This window comes from Saccostrea cucullata, unplaced genomic scaffold, assembly GCF_032062105.1.
Source record: "Saccostrea cucullata isolate Sc308-1 unplaced genomic scaffold, CSIRO_AGI_Scuc_v1 ctg15383, whole genome shotgun sequence".
NCBI classification, from domain to species: domain Eukaryota; kingdom Metazoa; phylum Mollusca; class Bivalvia; order Ostreida; family Ostreidae; genus Saccostrea; species Saccostrea cuccullata.
Window position 1 is genome coordinate 4,792 of NW_026929383.1, and position 17,193 is coordinate 21,984.

At 35.1% G+C, this 17,193-nt stretch overlaps 2 protein-coding genes across 2 annotated transcripts; one reads left to right on the forward strand and one right to left on the reverse strand.

Moving 5' to 3' along the window:
* Positions 1 to 1,202: 1,202 nt before the first annotated feature.
* On the reverse strand, positions 1,203 to 9,592 carry LOC134280710 (myogenesis-regulating glycosidase-like). Its single transcript, XM_062763155.1, has 3 exons — positions 9,208 to 9,592; positions 6,920 to 8,375; positions 1,203 to 1,619 (listed from the first exon to the last, which is right to left on the reverse strand). Exons 1-3 carry the CDS (start codon positions 9,529 to 9,531, stop codon positions 1,351 to 1,353), a joined length of 2,049 nt encoding a protein of 682 aa, XP_062619139.1. The 5' UTR covers positions 9,532 to 9,592; the 3' UTR covers positions 1,203 to 1,350.
* A 285-nt stretch (positions 9,593 to 9,877) lies between these two features.
* On the forward strand, positions 9,878 to 16,836 carry LOC134280709 (NF-kappa-B inhibitor-like protein 1). The gene is made up of 6 exons (XM_062763154.1): positions 9,878 to 10,187; positions 11,146 to 11,337; positions 13,016 to 13,131; positions 14,688 to 14,809; positions 15,653 to 15,746; positions 16,215 to 16,836. Exons 1-6 carry the CDS (start codon positions 10,156 to 10,158, stop codon positions 16,748 to 16,750), a joined length of 1,092 nt encoding a protein of 363 aa, XP_062619138.1. The 5' UTR covers positions 9,878 to 10,155; the 3' UTR covers positions 16,751 to 16,836.
* Positions 16,837 to 17,193: the final 357 nt, after the last annotated feature.

Sequence of the window (17,193 nt, forward strand, 5' to 3'; positions counted from 1 at the left end):
TATGCATAACTCTTCATTCATATAGTCAAATACATAGTATTGTGCTCAGAAGTACAGAAAGCTAGGCTCATTTACAGTAAAAAAGACTGTTGCACATGAAACATACATTGAAATGACAGATATATATATAACAAAAAGTCCAAAATTCTGCATGAAAAATATATACCGGTATACAACACAAAAATGGACACTTTTATGGCATGTACATAACATAAATTTCTAACAATTTGAAACTTTTTTTTTAAGTTTAACAAAATTAGAAGTTAACAAAGTATATCAAATTATCCCTAAATGGGGTCTTGTACAATTTGTAGTTCAAAGTTCAAAAACACTGATGAAACATTTCACGCATATGAGGCCTTAGTAGGGAGATTTGCAGGAAGGTTTACATCAGGTGCTCCCCACATTAGTTCCAATAACAAAACTTTTATTTATTGATTCTGATGCAGACAGGGGACCTATTAAGCATATCTTAAACAATGATAAGTCAATTGAGGAACATTAATATTTATTAATATTTACATTAATAATTTTTTTTAAAAATCTAAGTTTACTTGACTTTGTTTAAGTGATAGCGTTGATTTAACAATGGCTAAGAGTAGGTACCAGTGCTACATTTTGCCTGAGAATAATTCTAATTTGGGTGTAAAAGGTCAGAATATATGATTGAACAATGAGATTAAAGCTAACTGATGCTCTTCGAGCAATGAGCCCAGCTAAAATGTTCATCCCTATATTCAATATTCATACATACTTTTAAATGTAACTTTATATATGGACATTGTAAGATTAAAATTATTTGAACACTGTTTAAGACAAATTAAATAACATTTCTTAACCAAACCATGAGTGATTTTTTTTTTCTGACATGTACAACTGTTTAATTATTTCTGATGTCATAAAAAGTTGGGGAGTCAGGGGACCTGCATTTTTTTTGTAGTTATTTATCATATACTGTAAATCACTTTTTATTCATGAGAAATTTATTTTGGTGTAATAAAGTAAATGTGCTCACGAAAATTTCATTCCCATATGTCTCCCTAATAAAGATTAAATGACTATCTCACGAAAATAAGATGCTGCAAAAATTTAGTGATCTACAGTAAAACTTTATTCAACTGAAATTGATGTATTTTTAAATATCTAAGTAATTTAAATTTTAAGAAATGCAAATAAAGCCAACTTACAAAATATTGACAACTTTCATGTTATGTAAACTAACAGAGTGATAAAATTACATTCTTTACTTTCACACAAAACTCAATTCACTCTTCCCATTATGGTTAACTTGTTCACAGCTTTCAAATACCTGAGTTGTAAGTAACATGTTTCAAAGACAATACTAAGACTTCATTTGGCCAGGAATTTGTGCTTACTGAAGGTCGGGATCTGTTCTAGAGTGACCTCATAGTCCCTCAGCCAGTGTTTACCTTGGTGCACTTGACCTTTAAGGTTATCCTTCCAGTGACCTTCAGGTAGGTAAATATCTATCTTTGTCACCCCTGGGTGAACAACTGGGGCTACAAGTAGGTCATTACCCAACATAAATTCTGAATTAGCTGTCAAAGCGTAAGGATCCAGGGGGTCTATCCACCACAACGGTCTAATAATTGGGGAGCCTGAAATAAAGAAAAAAAAGAAAATGAAAATCTTTCACAGTTACTCAATTCATATCCAGTGAATGTATGAGCATTTTTTTAAAGAAATATTTCTGCTACAAATTACTTTTTATGGAAACCTTGTTTAAATTCACAAATAAACTAGATGCTGTCATGAGACAGTAATACCCGCACTAAGGTGTTTGCCTCTAAATACACAATCCTACGGGCGGCTTACCAAGGAAAAAGTCAAAATAATTCTATATAATTCAGGCACGTAGCATCGTTTTTGAAAGGGGGGGGCAACCTGAGAAAATTTTTTTTACTAACCTAAAAAAATTAACAAGGAAAAAAAAATGAAATGGGGGGGTGGGGGGGGTGGGGGCCACTTTTTTATCAAGGCAAAATTACTTTCACTTCCAATTTTTCCCATATTTCCTTGCAATGTATATACTGTGGTTAAAAGTGGGGGGAGGGGGCAACCATCTTTTTAATGGACATTTTCTTATGGTACAGGTAATGTTGGGAAAAAAAGGGGCAGCCCCCCCCAAGCCCCCCCCCCCCCCCCCGGTTGCTACGTGCCTGTAATTTACATATGTATTCATAAAATTGGGTATGAAATTATCCCTGTGACCTATAACTCAGAACCTCTTATATTTATTTTACATGCTTAATTCATTATATACCAGTTTGAATTCTATTAATAATGTAAATTAGATTTTGATAAATGTTTTGCTCATATTAGGACCTTTTTAAATTTACTAATCCCCCCCCCCCCTCTCGACACCACAATCACACAGTACATACTTTTGGGAATAGGCTAGATGGAACAGTTTTGTTAAAACAGTGTTTGTTATGAATTAATTTAAAATTTGTTCTTGACATGTAAATTCTACATCACATCACGTTGCGTCACCCATTATCATATTTTTAGATTAAACTCCATTCGGTACACCTCGGCCAATTCCCACTTCATCTGATAAGTTGACGGAATCGACGGCACGGAGGTTTTCCGAATGGAATATCATTATAACATGCTGCAGAATGGTGTGCTTTGGATTAATTCATTTTGTGTTATAATTGGATTTATATTTCATGAAGTTTACAGGACCTATGGAGGTCGGTAAGTACAAGTTTAAGTATAGTGGGGGTAAAATAAACCCAAACGATTATGTTAAAGTTCAAAAAGGGTCAAAGATCATCGCATGCCACACTAGACGAATTTCATATTGTGAAGTTATCTCCCCTTGTCGATGTGACATTCAGTTACTGCCAATACTGGTGCGGATCCAGAATTTTTTTCGGGAGTAGGGAGGGGGGTTCACATCTCAGTCAAAATATTCATGCCTAGAATTTCCTGACAAGCAGGAGAAAAAAATCATACACTGAAAACAAATAAACAAAAAAACCCCAATGTTTTCTTAGTTAGCATGGTTAGGGGGAGGATGTCCAAAATCATTTTCTATTTGCTTCAGTATATAGTCTTGTTTAAATAACAAAGGAAATTCCAGGGGGGGGGGGGGGGGGTTTCCAATCTCCCTACCCACTCCCTATCCCTGAAATAACAATCTATTTTGTGATTCCAATTAAATAGTATATTTTTTTTCCATTTGACTAATTATGTTCATATTTTGTTTCTTGTGTTTATATTATGTCTGTATATTTGTCTGCAGAAATTATAACCTTGCCCATAAGTTTTAAGTGGGATGGGCTATACAATTGGCTTCCACATTTTATAGGTTTATTTCTTGTGACAATTTAGACCTTTTATTTGGGTACCATTAATTTTTACCTCTGATCACTTGACCTAGAATACACATTTTTACAAGAAAAATACCCAACTTTAAACTTGGCCTAAATTTTGATCAGTAGGTGCTAGGGCTTTCATGCTTAACATGTGTATTCATTGTGAACTGTCAACAGGTATAAATATGTTTGACCTTGACCGTAGAGTTTGAACCACTTAAAAAATTAACCTTGGCAATTAACTTTTGAAGAGGAAGTACTAGGGATTACTTATTTCACATGTGCATTCCTTGTGACAAGACTTTTTTCTGATACCAACAATTGAACCTTTTGACCTTGACCTTTGAGTTTGACATATATTTGAGAAACTTCAACCTTCGCCATAGGCTACCAGACAGGGACATCAGTGTTTCACAAACACATCTTGTCTTCATTATTATTTGGTGGTGTCTCCATATGACGGAAAAATTCCAATGAGATATGTATTCACAACAAACAAACAAATTACTAAAGAAAATATAAAACATGAATATGTTGGTCATGCATATCTCTGCATGAAAAAAAACCCAGCTTTTCAAGTACTGCAACCATATTGTAACCCTTTCAAAACACTCATTTGAGCTTTTCTGGTTTCCTTGTCATATAACGTCTGTTGTGACGTGTTGTCCATCTGTTTGTCTGAAAACTTTTTACATTTTTAACTTTTCTAGAACCACTGGTCCAATTTTACCCATGCAATTCATATAGAAATATGTACATTTGTATGTCAGACTGTTCTTCTGTCTGAATAAAATTAACCTTGGTTATCACGGTCATATCTACTGAATGAGAAGAGACAAGGCATTCATATTAAACTTATGTACTAGTATTTACCTGTGAGAATGGCATGGTTTTTTTTTTTTTTTTTTTTACATATGACCTAGAAGTTTGACCTACTTGCAAAAAAATTAAATTGTTATAAATTTATCATTTTGAAAGAGAAAAGTTAGGGCATTCATATTATAATGCATGTATATTATTACCTGTGATAAGATCTTTCCAAATGAATCATGACTTTTACTCTGTGACCTTGACCTTGAAGCCTAACCTACTTTTCAAAAATGTTGCATTTGCTCATAACTTTTGATTGAGATGAGATATGACTCTCACATTTGACATTTGTACATTAATTACTCATAAAAATTCAAGATGTTTCCCAGCTTGCAATGTTTTTTTACTCTTTAACGTTAATGTTTTACATAATTTTCAAGATATTTAACTCTCCTAAAAGATGATTAGGCTTCTGAGTAACATTAAGGAGGACTTCAGGAAAGACAGGACTTTTTGCACAAAAAATGTAATTTTCCACCCCCATTTGACCTCCCAGGGCAATATCAAAATTCCAAAACCTTGCTGCACATCTACATGACACTACCAACCATCTCCCTAAAGATGATTAGGCTACTGTGTAAAATGTAAGAGAATATCAGGGAAGACGGGGCTTTTTGCATAAAAACGTCATTTTTTTACCCCTATTTGACCCCCCGGGGCAAAATCAAAATTCCGAAACCTTACTGCACATCTACATGAAACCACCAACCATCTCCCAAAAGATGATTAGCCTACTGTGTAAAATGTAAGAGGAGTTCAGGGAAGACGGGGCTTTTTGCATAAAAAACGTCATTTTTCGACCCCCATTTGACCCCCCGGGGCAATATCAAAATTCCAAAACCTTACTGCACATCTACATGACACCACCAACCATCTCCCAAAAGATGATTAGCCTACTGTGTAAAATGTAAGAGGAGTTCAGGGAAGACGGGGCTTTTTGCATAAAAAACGTCATTTTTCAACCCCCATTTGACCCCCCGGGGCAAAATCAAAATTCCAAAACCTTACTGCACATCTACATGACACCACCAACCATCTCCCAAAAGATGATTAGCCTACTGTGTAAAATGTAAGAGGAGTTCAGGGAAGACGGGGCTTTTTGCATAAAAAACGTCATTTTTCAACCCCCATTTGACCCCCCGGGGCAAAATCAAAATTCCAAAACCTTACTGCACATCTACATGACACCACCAACCATCTCCCAAAAGATGATTAGCCTACTGTGTAAAATGTAAGAGGAGTTCAGGGAAGACGGGGCTTTTTGCATAAAAAACGTAATTTTTCGACCCCCATTTGACCCCCCGGGGCAAAATCAAAATTCCGAAACCTTACTGCACATCTACATGACACCACCAACCATCTCCCAAAAGATGATTAGCCTACTGTGTAAAATGTAAGAGGAGTTCAGGGAAGACGGGGCTTTTTGCATAAAAAACGTCATTTTTCGACCCCCATTTGACCCCCCGGGGCAATATCAAAATTCCGAAACCTTACTGCACATCTACATGACACCACTAACCATCTCCCAAAAGATGATTAGCCTACTGTGTAAAATGTAAGAGGAGTTCAGGGAAGACGGGGCTTTTTGCATAAAAAACGTCATTTTTCGACCCCCATTTGACCCCCCGGGGCAATATCAAAATTCCGAAACCTTACTGCACATCTACATGACACCACCAACCATCTCCCAAAAGATGATTAGCCTACTGTGTAAAATGTAAGGGGAGTTCAGGGAAGACGGGGCTTTTTGCATAAAAAACGTCATTTTTCGACCCCCATTTGACCCCCCGGGGCAATATCAAAATTCCGAAACCTTACTGCACATCTACATGACACCACCAACCATCTCCCAAAAGATGATTAGCCTACTGTGTAAAATGTAAGAGGAGTTCAGGGAAGACGGGGCTTTTTGCATAAAAAACGTCATTTTTCGACCCCCATTTGACCCCCCGGGGCAAAATCAAAATTCCAAAACCTTACTGCACATCTACATGACACCACCAACCATCTCCCAAAAGATGATTAGCCTACTGTGTTAAATGTAAGAGGAGTTTAGGGAAGAAAAGTGTGACAGACGGACGGACGGACGGACGGACGGACGGACATGAGTAACAACAATATACCCGAACTTTCTTTAGAAAGTGCAGGTATAAAAACACCAAATGGGTTATTGAATAATATAACTCATTGTGTCTATTTTATCCCCATTCTCAAATAGGTAAGAGATCAATACTTCAATGAAAAGGCTGAATACTGTATCAAATTGAATGACAACAGATACACAAATCCGGGAACATTTTAATTTGCAGCACCAATATAAAATACAGTCAAACATTATTATCTTGAACTCGAAGGGACAAATAGATCCTTTAAGATTTCTAACAATTCAAGATACTGAGGGTAAAATATTAAGAAGAAGAATTTAGGCCTTTGAAATTAATATATACATGGTAAAGTGAAACAGTGTTTTCCCTAAGAACCGGCTACCAGCGAAATTGACCGCTTCCATTGACAAAAATGCCCCTTTGAAATAAAAATTTGTTGTTAGGTCCACAGAGAATTTGTTCATAACCTCAGCCCCTAGCCTGTTTAAACTTATCTCTAACCATTTTACTTTGAAATAAAGGAAAAACACTGGGTAAATGAGATATCAGTGTACAAGATACTGAGGTTCGACTATATACAAAAATGTTAATATATCTTACCATTTGTTTCAGCCTCCTTGGCAGCATTAATAAGCAGTCTCATTATTTCTTGTCTTCGTTTCATCAGTTTAAAAGCTATGTCTACTACTTTATCATCATAATCCCATGGAACATAGGAAAATTTAAGAACTGGCATAAAGACAGCTATTTGTAACCACCTGATGTAAAGTTCTCGATTTGGAGGAGAAGTTGTGTTGCCATGTGAACCACTTCCCCCAACCACATCAGGGATCACAAATGGGTATCCCAGAATTCCTAGAGTCAGAACTGCAGGGATCACACTTTGAAGACCATTATCTTCTCCCCACTTGGATTCCTTCCTCCCTAGTTGTATATACATGGAATGTTTTTGAGACTTGTAGGCACAGGTTGTTTGTAAAAGTTGTTTATCTTGTCCTAAGTTGCTAACTAGTGAAAGTAAGTTTGTTACGTAAGACCCAGGATTTGTTAACGATCCATGACTTAGGTGGTTTGGAGGTAAATAGTTACTTTCACAAGCATATAACTTTAATCCGTCTATTCCATATTCCTTCATCATTGTTGATAACTTTGAATGAAACCATCTGGCAGCATCTGGGTTTGTCACATCAACTATGCCCACCATTCCATAATACCACTTCACAAGTGCTAGTTGCTCAGAGTTTGAATTTTGTACTAAAAACTCAGTTTTTGTGTCAAAATTTTTAGAATCTTTACTTATCAAAGGAGTCATAGACACAATAATTTGGTATCCATATTCCCTCAGTGTGCTACAGACTTGATGTGCATTAGGAAATAAACCAGAGTCAATGTCAAAGTTACCAAATTTTGAGGAAAACAGACCATCAAATTCAAAAAAAAGTTTCTTAATAGACAAAGCTTTTTGTATATCATCTTTAAATTTCTTTACAAACTTTAGCAAAGCTCCTTGTGTCATATTGTTTTCAAATTTTGGTATAGTGGACAGCACTGGGAACTGCATTAAATCTAGACTTGGCTTATCTTTAGGGGACTCAAAATGCCTCTTTTGCATCAATTCATAAACCTCTTTAATATTTTTCTTCTTACAAATGGTGTATTTTAGTACATGGCTTTGTCCTGCTGGATACCTAGGATGATCCGAGCTAGTTGTAAAGCATAGTAGATTACTATTACTTGTGTTCATACTGACAAACAAAGGGACAGAACTGTCAACCACAATTCCTACACCTTTCGTGCTAAGCCAGAATCTCTCTATCACATTACCAAAAATATTTCCTGCTGGCTTATTGTACTTTGTTTTATACATGAGATCATTTGGAAGGTATGGCTGTAGAGGAATGGAAACATCTCTCAATGGCCATTTCTGGTCATACATTTCACCTCCCCCATACCATATGGCACCTCGTAAGGAAATGCAGTCTTGAGGCAGAAAGTCTCTACTTGAAGGCTTCCAAGTTATTTCATGACATTGATCACTTCCTTTTAGTTTTCTGACCTATAAATAGACAGGAAATACCTTGAAAATACATGCAAAATTAATGTCAAATATTTCCAAATAGTCTAATGTAAACTTTGCAAAAGCTGGGTCTCTTTGTAAGTCAATCAAAAGGTCATAAGGGAAAGAAACGAGTTTTCTCCTCTTTATGCTTCCAAACATTTGGGTGTGCTCAAAAAAAACCTACTGTGTTAATTTTTTTCTTTCAATGCACATTGCCATTGGTAGCATCATTTGGGGGCAATAAATGTACAAGATGACAGAAAAATTTCCTAGTCAAATTACAAAGTTACAGGCCAGAAAACTACAAAGGCTACTGCAAGGATTCTATTAGTTAGAATGATTTAAATATATCTTTGGACAGGCCCTCACAACAGTTAGAATATGTGTCCCATTTACTTGCAATGTAACAAATTGGAGCAGATCCGCTCCAAAACGATTTTGGTGAATGCAAAAGGGATTGCACTGAAAATACTACCAAATCAATAATTTTTGAGACTGCATATGCCTTTTATAATAAAAAATGATCAATATATATTCGAAAATTTAGCTTATTTTCTCAATGTTTTTTCTTGCTTCAAATTTACACACCAGGTTAACATTCTGAACTCTCTGGATTTTTGGTAGTTAATGCACTGAGTTTGAGTTATTGTTGCATTTATTTTGCTTGGTTATTTTGATTCTATGATTTTCCTCCCAGAGAATGAGATGGTGACCAAGAGGCATAACTTTGGGAAAGTGGGAATCCAACTATATAAAGTTTTTATTTTGATATAGGTTTCTTTAAATTCATTGATCTACAAAGGTTTATTTACCAAAGTGATATCATTACCTCCAGATCTGTATACCGATGCCATCTCAGACAGAGGTAATTCGGGTTGTTCCTGTCTGGTCTACACTCCAAAGCGGCTGTATATCGTAATGTTTCTGATAACAGACCCTGAACGTAAGTTTCACCATTTTCTATCAGTGAGAACATACCCGTGGAAAAGTCATACCGAATGTGGCCTACTGTTGTATCAACAACACCAGAAGCATACATAGGGGTAACTCTTTTCTTTAAGGTCATGGCGATGTACCAAACGACAATCATAAATATGAAACAGAAACATCCTATTTTTAGGAGCCGAAGCGTCCTGCCTCTGAGTTGCCTCATTCTCTAAAATTTTGTTTATTTGGAATGCGTCACTAGAGTCATGGTGTTTCAGCTTTCAACATCTTTTCGGAAACTCTCACTTCGTCACTAAATTTAAAACCAAATAAGAGCAAAATAATTTTCCGAAGAAAATTGAAACGTGTTTTTATTGATATGTACCGTAAAACTTATTTTCAAAATTTTAATTTTTCTTATTATGATTATAAGACATTTAAAAAACGACAAGTAAATAAATTATATAAAACAAATTACACTTAACTCCCGGAATAAGCACGATCTCATTTTGTACTTTTTAGAAACAATTTTACCTCCTGTTTGACTTTTTCTTTTCTCTTGAAGAAGAAGGTCACAAGAAAACATTTTTAGTTACAGTGTCGAAAACCTGACTTACATTCAATATGAGCATAAAAAACTGAACTGTTAAGATGAACAACGATTTTGATCCATTAAAGGAACAAAAATTGGGATTTATCACTAGAAATAACTTGAAGTTAAATCGTTACCTCCAAAGAAAGGGATGGGTGAAAGACAATCGATATAGATCTTACCCTCTCATATTTGGCATGGTTGCATTTTCTGTTGGATATGTTTACATGATGTATTTCAATTTTAGAGTTATGTCTGATGCAAGACAAGGGAAAAAAAGAACATTTAAGGTGAGTTGCAACAAAATCATGAGATACAGGGTAAAACTATAAACAACTAAAAGGGAAGATCCTGGGGAGATTTAAAAGTAATCTCTGGAGTAAAAGAAAGAGAGGGTGTCTAAAACAGATATTCAAGTATACTGTATTCCGCTCATAGGATATGTTACTAATGAATGTAACTGTGCATAACTATGTTTCTCGTAAATTAATCCAAGATTCCTCTGACTCTAACCCTAACACCCCACCCTATCCTTTTATATTGTGACTTACAAGATAGAAAGTCATAGCAGACACAATATTGAAAAGTGGGAATTCATTGACACCAACTGGTGTCAAGATCCTGCCTTTCACAATTTCATTTGGCGGATCCGATTTTTAAGACTTTAGAACTTGGTAAAGGAATGAATTCAATGATTGTTGTACAACTTGATCATCACTAATATGATGCTATCACTGTTTAAATAGTTCTTTCAATGACAAATGAAGCATCACAGACACTTGTTTGAATAAGTTGCCTACTCAACATTTGATTTTTGCACATCATGGCGTCATCTTACAAATACAAAAATAAACTATCTTCCAAGGGATGAGAAAAAAAGTGGGATCATTTAAAATATTTTCTCCATAATCCCTAGAGCAGGAAAAATGAACTTTACCATAATTTTTTATATCAGCTGCAATAATGTAGCCCTCTCCAATTTTTTTTTAATCTGATGTTTTCTGGCCTCTCAAAAAAGGAGAGGGCTACATTATTGCAGCTACCCATGTAATATGAAAGCTTTCTGACATAGCGTAGGTTCAAATTTGTTCAAAAAATGACCACTTGGGACTTGGATAGAGTTGTGACCTACTGGGCAATGCCGCTCGAAGCATCCTCCGGTTTAACTGTAAAGTACATTGTACAATCATACAACTTTGTTTAAAATTCCATGCATTAATTTCTATTTTACTTTTTTTTTTCAAACAGTTTCCATGGAATTAATTTTGCAATGGAGAGAAAATGGTGCAAAAGAATAAAACAGTTAATAAAAGATGGTAGACCAGCCAAGTTGAAATCTTACATCAAGAAGCATGATATTGATATCCAACACCTTCAGTTTACCAATGGAAGAACAATTCTACATTACTGCTGTAAATACCATGATTTTATTGGATTTAGGTAAATTGTATTATGTTTATCCAAAGTACTGTAGGCATAATTATCAATATGTCAGAACTTATTGCAGGTAAAAAATAGGTCATTTATATAAATCAAATGTATACACCATGATACATTTATAGGAATTAAGAAATTTTTCATAGCCCCATGTAGGTCCTAGATTAGCCCTATCCAAAATGCAAAAGTCTTTTCTTTTCCCAAATAGAATAAGTATATGTTACATTCCAAGTTGAAAAGAAATAGAATTATTAAAAAATTAAAACACATTTTCCCAATAATGTGTAGAGTAGTCTTCTCTTTGATTGAAAGTTCTAATTAATTAAATAACTAAAAAGCTCAAATTTATTCATCATAAGACATTAGCATTTATTTCTAAAGAATTGTCATATGATTTTGTAATATTTTTCTCTTGCCTTGCTCTGGTTATGATTTGGCACATATTTTACACAAGGGTAAACAGAGTGCTGTTAAATGAAAAAGTTTACTTAAGCTTGTGTACATATGACATATGTGCTCTCAATGTCATTGATATGTCTGAATTTTTATCAGGCTTTGAATCTGAGGTCTTTACATACTTGCCAACCTCCAGCATGTAAAAATCTGGTCATGACCAGATTTGGAAAGTAAAAAATCTAGTCATAACGCGTAACGACATTCACGACATATTTACCATGATTAAATTTTATAATACATATATACAAAGTATTTGTGTATTTAGAATTCTTTTATTGAAAAAGGATTTAATTTACTATGACAAAAAAATTCATACATATTTGCTTTTTATTTACATGTTAAAAATGAAAATTGAAGGTTTCATATTTCAGTTTTGACCTGAAGTAAATGTACATTTTTTTTAAAAGGCCTTTTCAGTTTCTGCTAAATTTGAAAGCATACCAATTTCAGTTTTGAAGTTGTTTTTCCTCTCTCTTAATTAATTAATTACTGCAACATGTTTTAAATTTGAAGTTAGGCCTACACTGTCTTTGACCACATTATTTTATCTAGAATGAAAGTTTTTTCCCCAAGATTCCTTGATATGTACATAATTATCGTTTCTCTTTTTCTTGGTTCAATCAGAGACATGTGTTTGGTTCAGTTTGTTCCTGTTGGCCCTGATAACGATCTAGTTCTATGGGAAGCCATTTTAATTGACTTCAGACATTGATTTGTCAAAACAACACCCAGTTAATTGTTTACACCTGCACAGATAATTAATCCATCGGCATTGTTTACGTAGATTAGTCTCGTTCAACCAGACCCTCGGCTGTCTCCGTAAATCTCCGACCACCCAGAGCTCTGCTGGTCGGAGTTTACGGAGACAGCCGAGCGTCTGGTTGAACGAGACTATACGTAGATCTAAGCTTGGGTTGTAACTGGAAGTTAAAAGTGCAACCTAATTTATGAACCAAATCCGGAAATCGGGAGATTTTCGGGTTGTTCGGCAAAAATCGGGTGATAAGCATGACCCGCCGGGTCATAAAAAATAATCGGGTTATGGGTTGAAAAATCGGGTGTGACCCGACGAAATCGGGTGAGTTGGCAACTATGGGTCTTTATTCCCTTGAGTCCATATATACAATGTAATAGTTTTGCCCTTGTTAATGGTACTGTGAAGAGAGTTATGCAATGACACCAAAATGAAATGAAAAAAGATAAAAAAAAATATTTTATTTCACAGATATTTTACTGGGAAGGGAATTTGTTTGTCCACCAAAGATGATGAGGGTAATACTGCCCTGCATATTGCTTTAAAGGAAGCCCTAAAGACAAGTCAAAGTTTGGAAGTTAGTGAAAGTAAGTTTCTGTTAATTCTAATTTCTTAGGTCAATTTCTATCTTCATTTTATTAGTTTTCTAGTATGTATGGAGAGTTTCATGCAACAAGCTTTGTATAAGATATGTTTATAATCTTGCACTCAGTTTAATATTTTAAGCTGAACATGACTCATAAATAGCCATACACTCATGACTGAATAGTTTTCTCTCTTTGATATCAGTTCAAGGGTGTATGTACCCTTTTGCATTCGCTACATCTGTCATGTATGGTTTCCTACAATGCCAAAGTGTTTATATTGTACCTCATTGTTTTAAATGCATTTTTGTTTGCTCTTAGTGCATGTGAAGATCACATTCACTTATTTTCTGTCCTTACATGGCAGTGTTGCATACATTTGATAATATGTTTGATAGTTTTTTCACTATTAAGTAGTAATAACAGCAACGTAGAATACATCTACACAGATGTCAGAGTTCTGATCATTTAATTTTCTTGAACGATGAAGAAGTCAGAGGCTTACATAGGGGCTTGAAAAATGGGGAAAGCAAAAAAACAAATATGGCAGTTAATCTGTTTTCTTTTTTATAAGAGATATTCAGCTTAAATTTAAATTTTACTTAAATTTTATATTTAATGTAATGTACTCGTAGATATATGTTTGCATTAATTTTTAGCTCACCTCGACAAAGTCGAGATGAGCTTATGCTATACCCCCGGCGTTGGCGTCAGCGTCGGTGTCCCAGGTTAAAGTTTTAGGAGCAAGTCCATTCCCAAGTAACTTTAAGCCCTACCTGAACCAAACTTGCATGGATGATGCATCTAGGGATGGACACTACCATACTTGCTTCTGATGCTGGATCTGACCTACATTTTCCACATGAGTGACCAGGTTAAAGTTTTTGGAGCAGGTCCATTCCCCAAGGAACTATAAGCCCTACCCAGACCAAACATGAATGCATGATACATCTAGGGATGGACACTACCAGATATGCTTCGGATGCTGGATCTGACGTACATTTTCATTCCCGAGTAACTATAAGACCTACCTGAACTAAACTTGCATGGATGATGTATCTAGAGATGAACACTACTAGACTTGCTTCGGATGCTGGATCTGACCTACATTTTCATGCCCAAATACTTATAAGCCCTACCTGAACCAAACTTGCATGGATGATGCATCTAGGGATGGACACTACCAGACTTGCTTTGGGCGCTGGATCTGAACTATTTTTTTCAAACAAGAGACCAGGTTAAATTTTTGGAACAGATCAATCCCAATGAACTTCCTAGTCCTAGATATGCAGTATTAAAAAAGTTATGAATATTTGTTTACACAGTCACTATGTATGTTTTTCATGCTAGATGTGTAGAAATGTGTATATTCCATGTAAGGGGTTAAACAGAACTTGCAAGAATATTATTGTCGGGATAAATACATGTACTAACTATTACGAAAATATGATGTGAGATTTGCAGTACTTACACTGATAACATTTGTCAAGGTGAGCTTTGTAATCTTTGATTACGTGTGTTTTTAATTTTATTATGAACTCTTCTTACACTATTTATAGTTTACAATAAGCTTATTCTGCCAATACTTGAGCGACATCCCGAGTCCCTGAAGTGGAGGAACCATGAAGATATCACCTGTAGAGATCTCCTGGACCAGCTGAGAGAGAAACAAGATGGACAGGTGAGTGATGGAGAGCACTGGGTCAATAAAATAATAGTTTTCAGAAAAAAGTTTTTCTCTCTCTTTAACATCTCACCTATAGTGCACAATGTAAACACATGGGTGTTTATCACACATTAGTATTACTCTACAGATAAAAGTGTGATTAAAAATCATTAATCACTGGAACAAATGTCTAATGACCAAGATACATGAATTGTCACAATGTATGTATCCTACATGCTTTCAGCACCCCTGGAGTGATTAAAAGGTTTCAGTTCCAGACCATTCTTCATAAATAGCTTTCATATTTTGAAGGTAGCTATCTTACTTAAATATCATACACCATTAGTTTCAGCACCATGACTATCATATTGACTCAAGGTCAAAATAGACAAAAATCCCTACCTGTTTCGTACACTTTTGGCCAGAACAACAGCTCTATTATCCTCTGATTTAATTTCAATCTAATTAAAACTAGAGTTACTGTGAGCAATGAGCTCACTAAATGATACCCCCGCCTCCCATATGAATATAATAGAAGTGCTCTAGAAAATCCAAAATATATATCATATCAAAAAGTAAAATAGGAGGTACACAATGGCATTATGTAATAAAGATTCTCTGAAACTCTCATTAAATTTCATTCAGTGGTATAAGAGGAGTTGTGGATAAGAAATGGGTACCCCAAAGTGTAACAGACAGATGGATGGACGGACAGACATCCCGATTACTATATAGCCTACCGCTTTTCAAGCGGGGGGTATAATTAGACCTTTTATGCTTCTGCACTTTATGTTGCTGTGACAGAACAAAATACAGATCTACTTTTAGATAGCTGATAATTCTTGTTTTTACCTGCAGTGTAGAGAAAGTCCTGAGAAGAACTGGGAGGAGAAACTTGCTGATGAGTTAGAGGATGAGTACCAGGAGGGCTGGGGCAGCAGGTTTACAGGTGGTAAGTTCTGCAGCCACAGAATAAATAAATGATGTTTTCACTTAGAAAAAAAAAACAACACTGAATTGTATTCATTATTTTATCCAAACTCCATTGCTTAATACCCAAAACTTTTAAACTACAGCATGAAATCAAAAAAAGATTTCAGATTTATGTGTTGTTATATGCTGTAGACTTTATTCCTTGTGCAGATTGATTTATTCTGTGTAAGAGGTCACATGTTTTCCATGGAAATTTGTCACAGCATGCTAAAAGTGAAAGTAAGACATACAGAGACTAATCTCAGCGAGATGGGTATCTCGCTGAGATTAATACAGAGACAATCCAACAACCTGTGTAATTTTCTACCTACTGATTGAATAATACATGTATTTGTGATCCTGCAGAATTAAAGTATGTCCCCACAAAATAAAGTAGCTTTACATAATCAACATGCAGAATGTTAAATATCATTTTATTTTTATGCAGATTTATCTGAAGAGGAAACTTTCCAAGAGAGCTACAATGATTGGTCTGACAGAATGCACAGAGAATTTCATAAAAAGCGTAAATATAGCAGTACATTACCAAGCTCCAGCAAGAAACCCAAGAGTCAGGAAGAAGACTTCAACTCAAAGCTCAGACAGGAAAGGGAAAGAATGAGGAAAAAGTATGAAGAAAATCAGAAAAAGGCCCAACAAAATTACAAAAGACACAAAAAGGATGTGTATGAAAGGAAATGGCAGGAATTATCTGAAAAAATTGTGGAAAAGCAACTTCATTTTTCAGATATTCCATGGCCATTCAAAAAGAGTATAAGTGAAGTAGAAGAATTCCTCTTCCATGACTTGACTCAAAGTGAGGCTCGAAAGAAATATTTAAGGGACCAAGTGAAAAGGTGGCACCCTGACAAATTTTTGCAAAAGTTTGGGAATCACATTTTGTCTACAGATAAGGAACTTGTCTTACAAAGAGTTAAACAAGTGTCACAGGAATTGAATCGCCTGTTTGAGAAATTTAAATGAATTAAAGAAGGACTGTGTTGGATATTAATACCAGAACTTGATCTTTATGTGCACCAGGATGTTTTTAACTTTCTCTCAAATAATGTTACTACTAAAAAAACTACATGTGTTTTTAATTTTATAAAATGAAATGTTTACATGCAGAGTTTGTTGTGAATTATTTAATAATTATAATTTATATTTTTCTGGGCCTTTGCCTGCAGTATTTACTAGTTTAGATTGACAGCATTTAGGCCTACATTGAACACTGGTTTGTTTGATGTGCTAAAACTGCATACAGTTGTTGCAAAAAAAAATGTTACACTGTATGTACCAGTACTGAGTAGCTTAAATTAATCCCAGGTGGATTAAAAGGGTGAATAAATCTGGAAAGGGACATAAAACGACATACAATCGATCAATCAAGTAACTATGCCAAAAGAATTCATGACATTACATAAATA

What these genes read in the sequence shown, in the direction of transcription:
- LOC134280710 (XM_062763155.1), bottom strand. Translation starts at nt 9,531, where the DNA reads ATGAGGCAACTCAGAGGCAGGACGCTTCGGCTCCTAAAAATAGGATGT. An exon ending in ATCGGTATACAGATCTGGAG is followed by an intron (nt 8,376 to 9,207) that starts GTAATGATATCA and finishes GTCTATTTATAG; the next exon opens with GTCAGAAAACTAAAAGGAAG. An exon ending in CAAGGAGGCTGAAACAAATG is followed by an intron (nt 1,620 to 6,919) that starts GTAAGATATATT and finishes TCTTTATTTCAG; the next exon opens with GCTCCCCAATTATTAGACCG.
- LOC134280709 (XM_062763154.1), top strand. Translation starts at nt 10,156, where the DNA reads ATGCAAGACAAGGGAAAAAAAGAACATTTAAG. An exon ending in GGAAAAAAAGAACATTTAAG is followed by an intron (nt 10,188 to 11,145) that starts GTGAGTTGCAAC and finishes TTTTTCAAACAG; the next exon opens with TTTCCATGGAATTAATTTTG. An exon ending in GGGCAGCAGGTTTACAGGTG is followed by an intron (nt 15,747 to 16,214) that starts GTAAGTTCTGCA and finishes ATTTTTATGCAG; the next exon opens with ATTTATCTGAAGAGGAAACT.